Below are 15,992 nucleotides of genomic sequence, written 5' to 3'. Positions count from 1 at the left end.
GGGGAGAGAAGGATGGAGGGGGAGGAGAGAGGGAGGGGGGAGAGAGATGGAGGAGGGAGAGGGAGGGAGGGGGGAGAGAGGGAGGGAGGGGGAGAGGGAGAGAAGGATGGGGGAGAGAGGGAGAGAGAGGGAGTGGGAGAGAGGGAGGGGGGAGAGAAGGATGGAGGGGGGAGGAGAGGGAGGGGGAAGAGAGGAGGAGGGAGGGGACGGGAGAGAGTGAGGGGGGAAGAGAGAGAAGGAGGAGGGAGGGGGCAGGGGGGAGAGGGGGGACTGCAGTAGTTCGTGCAAGACTGATGCTAGTGAGAGAAATGGAAACAGTTGGAATTAGTAATGAATTCAAAGGATTTTGTGATATGTGATGAGGCTAGAGCTGTGAAGAATGGCTTCTAGGTTTCTGGGTTGTTCCGTGGAATAGATGGTGATGCTTTTTACTGAGTAACTGTCTATAATAGTAAATGTTTATTTGGTAATTTTGATATCGGTCACAAAATCCTTTTGTTTTGTCCTTCAGTATGTGTCTTTGGAATATGGTTTTTCTCTCCTTACACACTTCCATTAAGCTAGTCTAAGCTCTTACTCACTTTTTTTGAGCTTTTCCACCTCCTCTCACCTAATCCTTATACCAGAGCCAAAGTTGCCTTCACAAAATACCGTTTCTGTTACATAACTGCGGGGCTCAAGAGCTTAAAGTGACTTTCTGCTTCCAGTCCAAACTCTTGTGCTTGACTCTGAAGACCATTGAGGGATTTCGTCACGGAATATTGATTGGATCCTGGTCCACTTTTGCTGTTTTTCTTGCTTATGGTGCCTTTCTTGTGTGTTTAGCTATTTTTGACTGTAAGCTGTTTTCTGGGAAAATTATTTGTGGGACATTTTTGAGGTTTATGATAAAGGTGTATTTCCCTGGCTGAGTTTAGTGTTTGCTTCTGCCGGGGCCTGGGGGTACTACCTGGCCGGTGGGTGACAAGGTTCTTTGATGCCAGGGCTCTTCTGATCCGTGTTTACATGAATTTGAACTGGGTGTCTGTGGGAGGCCTGTGCTTGTGGTGACAGCTCTTCGGGGTGGGCTTCCCACTCTGCTCGGCGCCAAGACAGCTTTCTGGGGAGTAGGCCCTGGGGGCTGATTCACTTCTAACCCACTCTTGCACCGAAGAGTAGTCCTTTTTTTTTTTTTTTTTAATTTAATTTTTATTTTTTATTGGAGTATAATTGATTTACAACATTGTGTTAGTTTCAGGTACACAGCAAAGTTATTCAGTTACACGTATACATATATCCATTCTTTTTCAGATTCTTTTACCACGTAGATTATTACAGAATATTGAGTAGAGTTCCCTGTGCTCTACAGTAGGTCCTTTTTGATTATCTGCTTTATATATAGTATTGAATAGTATGTGTATGTTAATCCCAAACTCCTAATTTACCCCTCCCCACCACGTTTCCCCTTTGGTAACCATAAGTTTGTTTTCTAAGTCTGTGAGTCTGTTCTGTTTTGTAAATAAGTTCATTTGTTTTTTTTGTTTTAGATTCCACATGTAAGAGATATCATGTGATATTTGTTTTTCTCTGTCTGACTTAATCATTTAGTATGATAATCTCCAGGTCCATCCACTTTGCTGCAAGTGGCATTGTTTCATTCTTTTTTGTGGCTGAGTAATATTCCATTGTATATATGTGCCACATCTTCTTTATCCATTCATCTGTCGATGGACATTTAGGTTGCTTCCATGTCTTGGCTATTGTAAATAGTACTGCGGTGAACATTGGAGTGCTTGTATCTTTTTGAATTATGGTTTGAAGAATAGTCCTTTGGGGCTTCAGCCTCATGAGAGCCTGTTCCCCCAGTTGCACATCTTAGACCAGCATGGACTGTTTGCACTGAGAACCGTTGCTCAACTTCTTATTTAGAGGAATGTCCTCAGAGCAAAACTGGCTTCCCTTAGCTCACATCCTGGAGTTCTCTCTTCATGTAAATTTTGGCCTAATTCCTTTATAATGTTGGTACTGTAATTCTTTTTAAAAAGAGATTTTTCTCTTACTCAGCATTTTTGGTTTTCTTCGGGAGGAGGGTTCATCTGAATTACATAGTTCGTAATGTTACTGGAAATAGAACTCAGTTATTACTTTTCTACGTTGCTGTATTTTTATACTGCTCCCCGTCTATACTAAATGATTGGTTTTTGCTATCAGTAGTTCATATTTTTTTTAGAACCAAGTGTGTGTCCAGTGTGTGCCTTTTCCACCATCAATTAATTCTGACACTATCTACCTGGAATTAGGGTCACATCCCACAGGTTAAAGGCTCAGTGCCACAAGCCTTGCCCCTCCCCCCTTCAGATGCCAGTCACCTGGGCTTCTTTTTTTTTTGCGGTATGCAGGCCTCTCACTGTTGTGGCCTCTTCCGTTGCGGAGCACAGGCTCCAGACGCGCAGGCTCAGCGGCCATGGCTCACGGGCCCAGCCGCTCCGCGGCATGTGGGATCTTCCCGGACCGGGGCACGAACCCGTGTCCCCTGCGTCGGCAGGCAGACTCCCAACCACTGCGCCACCAGGGAAGCCCGAGATGTCTTTTTTTGAAGAGGATTTGTCACCCTAAAATTCACACAGTATGAGTCCTAAACTTTTCTTCTTTCTTAAGGAATGTGGTAAATTGCTTTTTGTATTTCTGTGACAGATTATGGCTTGTTGACGACGCCCCAACTGCACTACATGGTGTACTGTCGAAACACCAGTGGCCAGTATGGAAAGGCAACCATAGAAGGTTACTACCAGAAACTCTCTGCAGCCTTTGTGGAACTTACCAAACAGGTGAAAATCTCTTGAATGTGGTTAGAGCTTAAGCAGATGACCAAAATAACATCAGTTGAACAATTTATTTTAATTAGATATTTGTTACCCCTCCTCCTCTTCCAAAAATGTGGCGTGTCTCCTTTTTCTTTTTAGGGCTCTGCAAGGTCTGGGCCTTGTATCCTGCTAACTCTTTGTTGGCATTTACTCGGCAAGGCATGTAATATGTTCTGAGCTCACGGGGGGAGAAGAGTGGTGTACTTGCGGTTATCGTTGTGTTCATTCAGAGGAGTTTGGTCTTAGAGTTACTGTAGGTGCTGTTGGCGTCATACTTGAGGCACCTACTGTTGAGAAAGCCTTTCTTCGAGGTGAATTAGCTTCCTAAACCTGAACAAGATTTGAGGGGTGTAATTCATTTAATTGGCAAATATCGATGTATGTCATTGTCAGGCATAGTTAAACAAAACCAAGCCTTTGCTCTCATAGAACTTACATTCTGGGGTGAGATGGGTAGGAGAGGAGACTGACAGGAAAAAAGCCTGGTCGTGTAATGTGCTCTGAAGAGAAGGATGGATGCTATGACTGCTCACTCATCTGTGTACTCATGCCCATATTTGAATGCCTGCCGTGTAATACAGGCTATAATATTGTAAGAGACCTTGCTTAATGGAGGCTAAATTCTAGTAAAGCTTCATTTCCATCATTTATTCAGTCAACGCAACTGTGCCAGTGTCTGTGTCTGAAAAAAGGTGTTTTAACATTTTACTTTGGTGTTTTACAATTTTCATCTGAATGTGTGTACCCTTTTGTTTCCTGGGTTAAAACAGACGAGTTATAACTGAAATAATGGAAGATGTTTATATATACATGTATATGCCATGCTTCACTGTTACAACTTGAAATTTTTCTTGCGTATGTCTTTTCCTTTTCAGGCCTCCTGCAGTGGAGATGACCAAAGAACACTTAAGGTTGACTGTGCGAACGGCATAGGGGCCCTGAAGCTGAGAGAAATGAAACACTACTTCTCCCAGGGGCTGTCAGTGCAGCTGTTTAACGATGGGACCAAAGGGAAGCTCAATCATTTATGTGGGGCTGACTTTGTGAAAAGTCATCAGAAACCTCCGCAGGGTATGTGAAAGATGTGTTTTTCGCGCTCTCCCTGAAACCAGTCTCACAAACAGAGCTGGCCAGGTGAGCTGGTCCTGGCCCTGCCGCCGTTACACATCCGGGCCTCTTCCCGCTGTTCGGTACCACATGGAGCACAGCCTGCTCTCTGCCTGCGAGTCACAGCGCTCCTCACGGGGCGCAGGAAATCTGGTGGAGAAAGCAAAATCAAGGTGGGATTCTAGAGCAGTGCTCTCAAGCTTTAGCAGGCATCAGAATCACCTGGAGGGCTGGTCCGCACACAGATTCCTGGGCACTGTCCGAGGGTTTCAGTCTCTGTAGGTCTGGGGTGGGTTTGTCCATCTGCTGCTGTCATGGCAAAGGAACAGCCACATTGTCTAAGATTTGATGTGACACAGCTGTTGAGGTTTCAGTAACTTTACACAAGTTACACAAGCCATTGGTCTCTCACAGGTTATAATCCTTTGCTCTTAATGACCAGTGTTTCTTGTTATTGATGGTGTTAACAAATAAAACTCACTTTTTTCAGGATTCAAGCACATACCTCATCTACTGCCGGTTATTTTTTATATGAGAAAGGACATTGTGGTGCTAGGGAAATTGCATTCAATTCAATACGTATAGCTCTCAAAACACTATGTGGGAATCTGTATTGCCAGACCTCTGGCTTGTAAAATGGAATTTTATTTTAGTATCATATCGGGTTTCAGCTTAGATAGATTTTGAATGCTCTTTTCACTTAGCTGTGAAAGAGTTTGCCCTGTATACAGTAAACCTGTATACTATTTAAAGCTTACGACATTGGTTTTTGTTTGGAAGGATAATTATTTTTATGTTGTTTTCTTTCCATTTAAATGAATCCTCTTCCCTTGACTTTGAAGCTATTATCTCCATTCAGGTACAAAAACAATTACATATGTTTATGTAGCGCTTCAGACAGGAGAAATGATCAGGATTCTCCTCAATGACAAAACACTCCAATTATTTATATTTGATTGTACCCTGTGCTTGATCATGGAAGGATAGTAATGGTTCTTTATCTGCAGTTATAAAGACATTTATTCCTTTCAGCTGGGCTTCAGTTTACAAATTGGGAGAAACTTTGTTCAACTGACATTTGATTTTTGTAAATCTTGAGGACAGGCTCTATTTGCCTAGCACATGTTTAATTTTGCTTAAGCCCTGGAAGGATAATTTTAAACACCTCTTGAAAAGTCATAGTGGACATGCTTCCATGTAACACAGAAGGTCACTTATGATCAATACTTAACCGAAAGAATTTTCCCTTGTAACTGGTGTGAGAGAAAAACCAAAAACTTTTTACACTGAGTTTTATCCCCCTTTATTTGAAGAAATTTGAATTATTTTGAATTATTCAATTAATTTGAATTATTCATTTTGAATTATTCTGTGTGGCAGGAATCGAAATGAAGTCCAATGAAAGATGCTGTTCCTTCGATGGAGATGCAGACAGAATAATTTACTACTACCATGATGCGGATGGTCAGTTTCATCTCGTGGACGGAGACAAGATAGCAGCACTCATTAGCAGTTTCCTTAAGGAACCCCTGTTGGAGGTATGGTACGGGGACGGACTGCCCTTTCAAGCAAGACTCACTGGGGAGATTGTTCGGTATCAGGCAGTCATTTGAATGTCTGAGGCATGATCGTGGGAAGTGGCCAGAAAACCCAAGAGAAGTGGTCATTCCAGTCATTTCAACACTGGGGCTCTGGTTTGGAACCTGAAGATAGTCTTTTCTTTTTTAAAAAAAATTTATTTTATTTATTTATTTTGGCTGTATTGGGTCTTTGTTGCTGCACGCAGGCTTTCTCTAGTTGCGGTGAGCAGGGGCTACTCTTTGTTGCAGTGCGCAGGCTTCTCATTGCGGTGGCTTCTCTTGTTGCGTGCAGAGCACAGGCTCTAGGCGTGCGGGCTTCAGTAGTTGTGGCACACGGGCTCAGTAGTTGTGGCTCCAGGGCTCTAGAGCGCAGGTTCAGTAGTTGTGGCACGTGGGTTTAGTTGCTCCGAGGCATGTGGGATCTTCCCGGACTAGGGCTCGAACCTGTGTCCCCTGCATTGGCAGGCGGATTCTTAACCACTGCGCCACCAGGGAAGCCCAGTCTTTTCGTTTTCATACTGGCAAAAAGTTTCATGATCTGCAGCTTTACGAAGTTTTGGTTTCTTCATAACTGATATTTTAATGAGGGTTCCACGAACATCATTCCCCAGAGCCTCAAGTTTAAATAGAAAATCTCCTCCTCTGAGGGATTTATTTACTACGATTATGATAAGCTTAGTAACGTGAGATTTATTTTGTTATGCTCTTTTGGAAATCTCAGGTTAGCTGTAAGTATAAAATGTAATGATAATTATCACAATCGGGAAAATGTGTACTTTAGGAATTCAGTGTATACTTTTATTAAAAACGAAAGAGAAAGAGATCAAGAAACCACAGGTTTCTTTGAAAAGGATTCCTTAGCAAACAAGATGTCCTTCATAGGCGAATAAACTGTGGACTGTGGTCCATCCAGACAATGGAATATTATTCAGCAGTGAAGAAAAAAAAAAAAAAAAAAGATGTATCAAGCCATGAAAAGACGTGGAGGAAATTTGAACGCATGTTACTAAGTGAAGGAAGCCAATCTGAGAAGGCTGTGTATTTTAGTATGAGTCCAACTATATGATATTCTGCAAGAAAATCCCACAGAGACCGTGGAGACAGTTAAAAGATCAGTGGTTGCAAGGGGCTGGGGGGAAGTGGGTGCTGAGGGATGAATAGGTGGAGCACGAGGCTTTTTAGGGCTGAAAACACTCTATATGATACTGTAAAGAGGGAGACGTGTCCTTATACATTTGTCCAAGCCCGCAGAATATACAGCACTAAGGGTGAATCCTGATACAAACCGTGGAGTAACAGAAACGAAATCAGGTGATTTAAAAAAAAAAAAAAGGATTCCTTGTACAGTTGCTTTAAATAATGCTCAGAAGTATTTTATCTTTTTTTCTGGCATACATGTAAATTTTTGGTGAGTTGTTTATTGCATAAAACTAAGGCACAGCTGAACTGGCTGATAGTTTTGTCATCCTTTAGAACTCTGATTAAAGGTTTGCTTTTGTAGGGTCTTTACTTTTGATGGCAAGGTAATTGTCCTTGTTTTTGTCTAGATTGGAGACAGTTTGAGTCTTGGTGTCGTACAAACTGCATATGCCAATGGAAGCTCAACACGCTACCTGGAAGAAGTTATGAAGGTATTGAAACATTTCCATTTTCTGGTAGCTTCTTCATCATTATCTTCTATTGTAAGATGCTTCTGTGAGGAAAATAATGCCCTCACAAAAATAAATAGGTTGAAGTGCGTGAAGCTGAGCTGTTGTCTACTTAAGGATAAATAGAAATCAAAAATAAGAAAAAGTTCAATTGTCCCTAATGCAAAAAGGGAAAGAGACTTTCCTCCCTCTTTTTTCTGAGAGTATTTCTTTTAGAAAACTTAGTTTTTTTCTCTGTCCTTTTGAAATTAGTATCAACCTTTTTAGGTGAAATAGGCCAGTTTTACAGTTCAGAAGTGTTTGCCGTAAGGGCCTGGAGTCACCTCTTTGAAATACAAACGTCAAGGAAGGTAGCATCCCGTGCCTCAGCCTCCTGAGGGTTTCACCTAGCTACCACTTAGAGCCAGACACCTAGCTTCTTGACAGAGAGAGGAGAAGTCGTATTATTCCTTTGCAGAAGGGCAGTTAGCTAACACCAGTGGCCACTCCACTTATCAGGTAGATTTAGGACAAACTCCGTGTGACAGAAGGTACTGTGACGTCTTCCTAAGAAGTAGGCTTATTCAATAGATATATCGCCATGGGGTTTTGTAGCGGGGAACAGAGACTGGGCTCAACTCCTAACACAGCAAGGAAAAGTGGGGATTTTGTAGCCAAGGAATAAGGTGTGAGGGAGGGGGTTGGTGGATGGGAAAGTACGAAGAGGAACGGGGGCGGCTAGGGGGGATTCTGGCTAAACCAACCTAACAGGAGTTTTGCTGAAGGCAGGCCTGGGTGATCAGATGCTACCGGGTAGGGACTTCCGTCAGATATTGAGGGAAGGGGATTCTGGCTAAAGTGAGTTAGCAAAAGATTCCTGATAAAATTGGGCTCTTGCAGACACGGCCAAGGACAGGACCTATTCAGGCTCAAAGGAGCCTCCCTCACATTCGGTTGAGGAGAGATCTTGATCACTAGCTAGCTTTAGTTCTGCAAAAGGGTGGGATTTCTTCCTGTCTCGCCATCTCTTAGCAGATTGCCTGAGATGTGCGTCACAGTCTGGCTTAACGCTTACTCAGTAATAAAACCTGTCTTCTTCTGTGGAGATGTTTTCTGGATTGGTGAGAGATTTTGTTTCTGATTTTTTTCCCCAGCATCCACCAGGTAGGTGACTATCCTCTGTACCATGCTACCTGCTTTAAGAGTTAGAGGCTGGAGGGCCGAAGAAGTTGGGTCTTTTTGCCTTTATTCTTTTTTCCCTGGCTAGTGTAGTATTTTCCAGCATTTGTGTATCCATTTTCAAATGTCTGCATTTTAGTAGTTTTTGTGGCCATTCTATTGTTGTTAAAGCAGGAGTGACAAAGTCAGGTTCCTTTAGGATCTGGATGGGGGCAGTGAACGAAGCCAGCAGGCGGGCGAGGACTAGGAAGGTATGCCAGGCCAGCTGCTGCCCCCTCTGGGCAGAGTCTTCAGGAGAAGCTGAAAGTCTGAGTTGTTGTGTGAATTTCCTGCCTTTTAAGTCTTGGCAGCTGATTCAGAATTTAAAAGAAGTAGTGGGTAGTCCAAATAAAACACATCTGGAGGCTGCTAGTTTGTGCCCTGATTGTGCCCAGTAAACTTACTCAAGGGACTCCAGCTGGGGCCCAGTTGCCTGCCTTTCCTAGGGATTCTCAGTGTTAGGGTTATTTGAGTATTTTCTTAATTTCTGTCTCAAAACTTCCTTATAGTAAAATGCCCTGTTGAAGAAACAACATCAGAAGCTACTCCTTCTCAACACATTCTCTTATGGGTTAAATATTTTCAGCACTAGCCATTCCTGAGGTCCCCTGAATCCAGTTAAATGCCAGGCTCATTTGAGCTTGCTCTCTTTTGCAGTTTTGCTGCCGTCTTTCCTCAGCCATGCTTGTCTGGCAGATCCATCCAAGGCTTTTGCTACCCACTGTTGCTGTCCCAACCACCGTGATTTCTTACTGGGATTAGCCCTAGAAACCACCTAACCTGAGCCAGGGCTTAGCAGACAGTGGCCTGTGGGCGACGTCCAGCTGGCCAGCTGTTTCTAGTGTTAATTGAAATACAGCCGTGCTCGTTTGTTTTTGTACGGTCTGTGGCTGCTTTCGCACTAAAGTGGCAGAATCGAGCGATTGTGACAGAGACCACATGGCCTGCAAAGCCTGAAATATTAGTTATCTGGTTCTTTATAGTAAAAGCTTGCAGACCCCCCGCTCTAAGCCATTCTCCACACTGTAGCTACACGGAGCTTTCAGAAACAATTATATCATGTCACTCCCCAACTTGGGATCTTTCATTATCTTGTAAGGGACCTCTCACGCTCTCACCCTGCTTTTCTCTCAGCTGTGTGCTTCTACAGTGCAGCCACTCCCCCGCGGTGACACTTAACACTTAGTATTTCAATTGCTTAGCTGTCTTCCTCACTAGACTAAGCTCCGGAAGCTTTGTTCCCTGGGATGAGAGGTACACAGTGAATATTTGCTGATTGAATAACTGCTGTTGTTTCTTTAAACATGTGTGTTACAGGTACCTGTCTATTGTACTAAAACTGGTGTAAAACATCTGCATCACAAGGCTCAGGAATTTGACATTGGAGTTTATTTTGAAGCAAACGGGCATGGCACAGTAAGTTCTCGTAAGCAGTGGCATCTGGCTTTAGCTGGCACCTCTCTCCAGTGATGGAATTCTGTATCTGGGTAGTAATAGGTAATATTCCACTTTGTTGAAATGACTGGGATGGTGATTGATAGAATAAGATTTAGTTAATATATTATTATGTTCTGTGAAACTATGGCTCTTTTAGGTTATAATGATCTTCGAGTGTGAAGAGATAATACTAATTTGTTCCTATAATATAGTTTTTTCAGAAACATGGCAGGTCTTAATTTTCCTACAACCAGATGGTCTATACATCCCATTTAAAATATTTTCCTTCAACTGGCCATATGTGGCAAAAGGAAAGTTCAGTAGCTGTGGTGAATTGAAAAGTGTTGGAAAGGTTGAAAGTTACTAGCAACTAAAAATGAGTTTAAAGTAATTAGAATTGGCATATAAAGTTTTTTATGGCTCTTAGCGAGAAAATGTTAAAGGTCTGAGATATAATTTGCGTATCATAACATTCACTATTTTAACGTATATTAATAGGTCTTTAGCATATTCATAACGTTCAGAATATTTCTTTATTAAATGTTTTTTTATACATAGCCTCATTTCATAAATGGACTTGAAGTGGCTAACAGAAAATTTTATCTAGGCTAAATAATTTTCATTAATTCAAAATTGGCTTCTAGAGGCCATGAATATGAGAAGAAAAATGAGTTCCTAGAAAATGCAATTAAAATATAACTTCAGTGATCTAATGCAGGGGTTGGTAAATTATTTTGAAGGGCAGATAGATAGTAAATATTTTAGTCTTCACAGGCCATAAGGTATGTCGCATCTGCTCAGGTCTCCTGGTGGAGGGTAAATGAATGGAAATGGCCGTGGTTCCACAAAACAAGTGACCAGTGTGCATCTTAGTTTACCAGCAAACTTCTTTGTATATCATCAAGTGGCTGAATGTAGTGTAGCTTTTCCTCTTTAGTATTGGGCCTCCAAAGGCACTAAAATCATGCATGGGCAAGGCAATTCAAAAGGGCAGGAATCCTGAGCAACATGATGTTTATTATACTAAACATCCATGGCACTGTTTGCCATAATGTAATATATAAGATGAACCTCTTTTCTACTTTTGCTTAGTTTATGTCCTTAAAAACTTAGGACAAGAAAACTGTACTAACTGCAGTGAGTTATATTCTTCAAAGTAAAATGAATACAGATAAGGCTTAAGGAACCCTGGCTGCCCAGCACTGGTTCAGCTGGCTGAGGGCAACATCATAAACTCGCCATGTGCATCTCCTTTGCCAACGGGATATTTTATTTGTGATCTTTATATTTTGATAACCCAGTTTTATAATCCATAAAGGAACTCCCCCCCACCCCCCCTTGTAATATCTTGAGTTCTGATTTGGTCTTTTATACTAATTTCATACATTCTGAGGCTGCCATTTTCCCCTCAGTTTCTCCAGAGTCATTGAGAGTTTCAAAAGCAGTTTAGTTGGGATGATCGTACGTAAGACTGGGGCATGGATAGTGTTTTCTGATTTTTGTTATGCTTTGACTGTAGGTTCTGTTTAGTAAAGCTGCTGAAATGAAGATAAAACAACTAGCAAAAGAATTAGAAGAAGATAAGAAGAGGAAAGCTGCTAAGATGCTTGAAAACGTGATTGACTTGTTTAACCAGGTCAGAACTGAGGGGTGGGGGGTGGACTCTTGGTTACTTTTACATTATTCAGAAGGTGGACAGAATAATGTGCTGTATAAAACATCAGAGTGGAGAAGTTGTGGTGGCTTCCTTGCAACAATTTAGATTTATACTGAAATGCAGTGACAATGTTTGTTTATGTGCTTCATATTTTCAAGTAATGAGTAGCTTATAGCTGGAGTCAACAGAGGTTCAGCTACTAAATGTATCTAAGCATATGTTTTGAAACCAGCCTTCTCAAGGGAATTCAGGAAAAATAGTCTCTGACAAGGCACATATGTGGGTCAGATTATTGGACTGGAGTGGAGAATATGGCAATGGAAGCGCAAAGTGTAGGTCGGCGGAAAGCAATAGAACTAATGTTTGAGGGTCCTGTGCATATTGGGCACTTTCCATACCTCACTGTGTAATCCTTGCAGTAACAGAGGGAGAGGGGTCACTATAATTCCTGTTTTATAAATGAAGAAGCAAAGACTTACTTAGAGCGACTCAGTGGCACAGTATGGATCCAACTTTAGGTGTGTCTTACCACCAAAGCTCCTATTTCTCCACTTTACCATGCATGAGGCCTTCCATCATCGTGGCATAGTATCTCAAAAGGGATCTAGTTGTAAGTAAAACTTTGAGCCAGATAGTGTTAATGCTGGAACCTTAAGAGTTCGTTACACTTCACAGATGAGCAGGAAGATTAAAGGCAGGCTCGTCTCAGTATTCTTGGTAGACCTGTTACTGCTGTCTTCCATGGATACCTTTTTCCCTCGTTGTAGTTCGTATTTACCCCCGTCAGTTACCTGCATTGGGGGCGGGGGGTGGGGTGGGGAGGGCAGCCAGGACATGGCGATTGGTTTTGAGACAGAAGCATTCATGTCCACGCTCTGCTTGTATTCTGCTTCTGCATCTTGCAGGCAACTGGTGATGCTATTTCTGACATGCTGGTGATTGAGGCAATCTTGGCTCTGAAGGGCTTGACCGTACAGCAGTGGGACGCCCTCTATACAGATCTTCCAAACAGACAGCTCAAAGTTAAGGTGTGAGCGAGATTTTAAAATTACTTCTTTTCTGAAAATTAACTAAACTATAAATATATATTGCATAGAAGAGACTATTTTCTTACATCTTTAAAAATTATAGAATCGCTCTTAACCATTCTATTGTTATTTAGAAGTATCTGGTTTCCAACTTTAGTATAAATGATATTATGTATCACTTTAAAAGATTTTATTATAAAAACTTAAAAGATAACATGTGTAGAGAGAACAGATTTCAACAGGTGCCCTCCATGTCCCTAGTATTATTTTGAAGCGAGTCCTGGATAGCCTGTTGAGTCAACTGTAAATATTTCCTCTGCATTATTCTTGGCTTACAGAGTACCTCCAGAGGCTAGATGCTGACAGGTAGAATCTGTGGGCTGAAAGAGAATTTTTAAAGGCATTTCAGATAAATTGCTGGTTGATTTCTATACAGATTTATACCAGATTACACATTCACCAACAGAATTTTTGAAAGACAGAGATATGGAAGCCAGAGCTCACAGAAACGGCTGCTAATTGTTCAGATCAGTTTTTTCTGGAGATGCTTATGACCCTCTTTTTTTAAATACCTAAGATTATTTGATCAATGACTAAGTCATACAGTACTTACTGGCCATTATTTTAGTAATAACTGTAATACAGTCTGTGGAAATCTCAGTGCTGTACTCTTTGTGGTACAGTAAGCTGAAACGTGGGCCTGTTCCTGTTGACATGAAATGGCCATAATCTTTCGGTGGGAATTATGTTGAATGGGTTAAGCTTGTGAAAGGGAGTGCGATATGGTTAACAAATGAGAAATGCTTGTGCTTAGGTTGCAGACAGGCAAGTTATTAGCACCACAGATGCCGAAAGACAAGCAGTTAAACCTCCAGGACTCCAGGAGGCCATCAATGAGCTGGTGAAGAAGTACAGGCTTTCTCGAGCTTTTGTCCGGCCCTCTGGTACCGAAGACATAGTCCGAGTCTATGCAGAAGCGGACTCGCAGGTAAGCTGGGACAAATTCTATTGGAGGAATGTGCAGTGAGAGTCTAACATAGGTGGAGGAGGGCAGGCAGCAGGAGAGAAAACTATTTTAATGGTGTTGGAATCTCTAATGTGTGAGATTTATGGAGCCTTTTAGGTTATTTTCATCAGTAGTAGTTACACAGTTGAACAGAATTCCCCCAAATATTTTTCTTATAATTTATTCTACATTTCCTGAAAGTGTCATATTTCTAACTGCTGCATGAATAACTAATAAATACTTAGTGTACTAAACCATACTTAGTTTGACACATATTAAGCATATACATCCTGAAGTGGATTATACCTTTTTCCTTCATTTAAAAAACATCCTGTTGCTTTATGAAAATAGCTGGTTAGTTCAAGTCCATTTCTGAATCAACTGGTACCGTCATCCATACTGCTTGAAATTCATCTTTGTCTCTGGACTTTACTCTTTAGGCTGGTTGTGGCCTTCTTGCCTTTAAGGACTAGGTTCTATTGAATTTATTCAGAGCTTTAGCATGATAATCAAATCAGCTTATAAAATTAGTTAACTAGGAACTTACCCGATTTAGAAGAATGTGACTTGTTTTCCATTTATCTGAGGGTCTTGTAATTTGTTACTGAAAGATGAAAAAAAGTTCTCGTTTGAATATCTGTTTGTTAGTGAATCAAAATCAGAAAGCTACCTCCCCTAAAGTTGCAAGTAACCTGGTAGATGCTGTGTCTTTCTCATCTAATATCCTTTCATGTAATTTGCAGGAAAATGCGGACAGCCTTGCATATGAAGTGAGCTTGGCAGTATTTCAGCTGGCTGGAGGGATTGGAGAAAGACCTCAGCCAGGTTTCTGAGGACAATTTTTATATTTTTTAGAAACTAGACTTTTAAAAACTTTTTACAGGATAATAGTACTGCCATTATTGTGACAGGTTCAAACACATAATCATAAATGTTTAGTCTGTACCTTACTGGATTATTTCTAGATCTGATTATTTTTCTTAAACAAACACTACCAGAATCATTCTTTAGAAACAGGTAAGCCCTTATACTTGTTAAAATTTAGTTTTTTTTAAAAACTGAAATTTACCTCTAATATCAATCACACTAATGTAAACTATTGGAGCTTAAGTATATGATTCAGTCATTAACTTTATAATATATGCAAGGAAAAATTCATGAAGGCTGCTAGAAAATTAAACTTTATTTATTACCAATTCCATATGATGTCTTTTCCGTCATCGTCACCTCAGTCATTTTGCAGTACTAATACTCACCATTGTTAATACAAACGAGGAGGTTGGAGAAGACCTCATATAACCCATTTTTTCATAGCAGAGTCTCCAGAACAATTCTTAGATGACTTACCTCTCTTCAGTTAACATCACCAGGAATTTAGAGTTGTGACTATGGAGGCTGTATACACCTGTACTCCGTACCGAGGTTGAGATGCTCGTGCTACACTTACAAGGAAGGATGTGTGGCCCAGGCTTCAATTATTCATTACTCCTCTTAGTGAAGGTATGTGGGAGAAACGAGTTGTAATACATTACCAAGCCTCTGACAGAGAAGTGACGGCTTTCTGATACTAGAATGTGGGTTAATAAGGGAAAGAAAAAAAAATCCCCAACCAATCTAAATTAAACAAAGCCTGAAACCAACAGAAAAAATGTGCAGTGTGTATTTGGCAGGTTTAAGACAACTCAGGACAGCAAAACAATGGACCATAATGGACTATTTATGTATATATAGATCTCTCTTAGGCACCATAATCAATATGCGCCCGTAATATTTAAGCTTGATTCAGGCCACAGTCAGACATTCGTTCTTATTTACAAATATTTAAATTAAATACAACCTGAAACGTGTTTCGTTACATACAAAAAAAAAAAGAAAACAAAAAGAAACTATACAACTCAGAGCAATGTTTTAAATAATTACATTTACATTTAAACTAAATGGAACCACTATGTCGCTCAAGTTTTTATCACCCCTTCCAGAAAATCTTTTTCTACCATCTCTTCTATTTTTTGCCTGGCTTTGCTGGAAAATGGTTTGTGGTTTTCCAGCTTCATGTCCTTGCTCGGGAAGGTGTTTGAGTAGAGGACGGGGCTCCCTGAGTGTCCTGCGCATCGGCTGGTGACTTTGCTGTTGAAGACTTGGCTGAGCACGTTGAAGAATGGCAGGAGCTGCTCAAGGCTGCGCACCGTGCAGACGGTGAGCAGCAAGTGCCCCGGCTCCCAGCCCAGCGCTCTCCCTGAGTTGTCCTCCTCCGGGTTTTTCTGCAGAAAACAAAAAGGCGATTGTTCCCAACAGACGATGCACTATGTGAGGAAACTTAAAAGAATATAAACATCAGCAAACAGGGTTAAGAAATGAATACAAGTGATGACATTAAGTCTCCATTCCAGACTTGCTAAAATGTTTGCTTCTAACTGAGGCCTTCTGGTGCCAATTATTAATTGTACATTGAGGGTCTAACACTGTAGTAATATTTTCCAACTTGAAT

At 41.2% G+C, this 15,992-nt stretch overlaps 2 protein-coding genes across 7 annotated transcripts in view; one reads left to right on the top strand and one right to left on the bottom strand.

Annotated features, from left to right (window-relative positions):
• The window catches only part of PGM3 (phosphoglucomutase 3), a 24,503-nt gene extending 9,128 nt beyond the window's left edge, over window positions 1–15,375 (top strand). The window contains exons 5-13 of one of the 2 annotated variants that reach the window (XM_029223672.1): window positions 2,674–2,807; window positions 3,719–3,914; window positions 5,331–5,488; window positions 7,078–7,161; window positions 9,694–9,792; window positions 11,333–11,449; window positions 12,376–12,498; window positions 13,313–13,486; window positions 14,248–15,189. In XM_029223672.1, the coding sequence (XP_029079505.1) occupies window positions 2,674–2,807; window positions 3,719–3,914; window positions 5,331–5,488; window positions 7,078–7,161; window positions 9,694–9,792; window positions 11,333–11,449; window positions 12,376–12,498; window positions 13,313–13,486; window positions 14,248–14,337 (1,175 nt within the window). In that variant the 3' untranslated portion in view covers window positions 14,338–15,189. Of the gene's footprint in view, window positions 1–2,673; window positions 2,808–3,718; window positions 3,915–5,330; window positions 5,489–7,077; window positions 7,162–9,693; window positions 9,793–11,332; window positions 11,450–12,375; window positions 12,499–13,312; window positions 13,487–14,247 lie in introns of both variants that reach the window. The other variant, XM_029223673.1, reaches the window with a different exon arrangement.
• Window positions 12,674–15,992, bottom strand: part of DOP1A (DOP1 leucine zipper like protein A) — a 114,408-nt gene continuing 111,089 nt past the window's right edge. For all 5 annotated transcript variants that reach the window (XM_029223668.1, XM_029223667.1, XM_029223670.1 and 2 more), the window contains 2 exons: window positions 14,052–15,765; window positions 12,674–12,878 (listed from right to left, as the gene is read on the bottom strand). In XM_029223668.1, the coding sequence (XP_029079501.1) occupies window positions 15,460–15,765 (306 nt within the window). In that variant the 3' untranslated portion in view covers window positions 12,674–12,878; window positions 14,052–15,459. The remainder of the gene's footprint in view (window positions 12,879–14,051; window positions 15,766–15,992) is intronic.

Source organism: Monodon monoceros, unplaced genomic scaffold (genome assembly GCF_005190385.1).
Source record: "Monodon monoceros isolate NGI ecotype Baffin Bay Population unplaced genomic scaffold, NGI_Narwhal_1 Super_Scaffold_15, whole genome shotgun sequence".
NCBI classification, from domain to species: domain Eukaryota; kingdom Metazoa; phylum Chordata; class Mammalia; order Artiodactyla; family Monodontidae; genus Monodon; species Monodon monoceros.
This window is presented reverse-complemented; position numbering and strand designations above follow the sequence as displayed.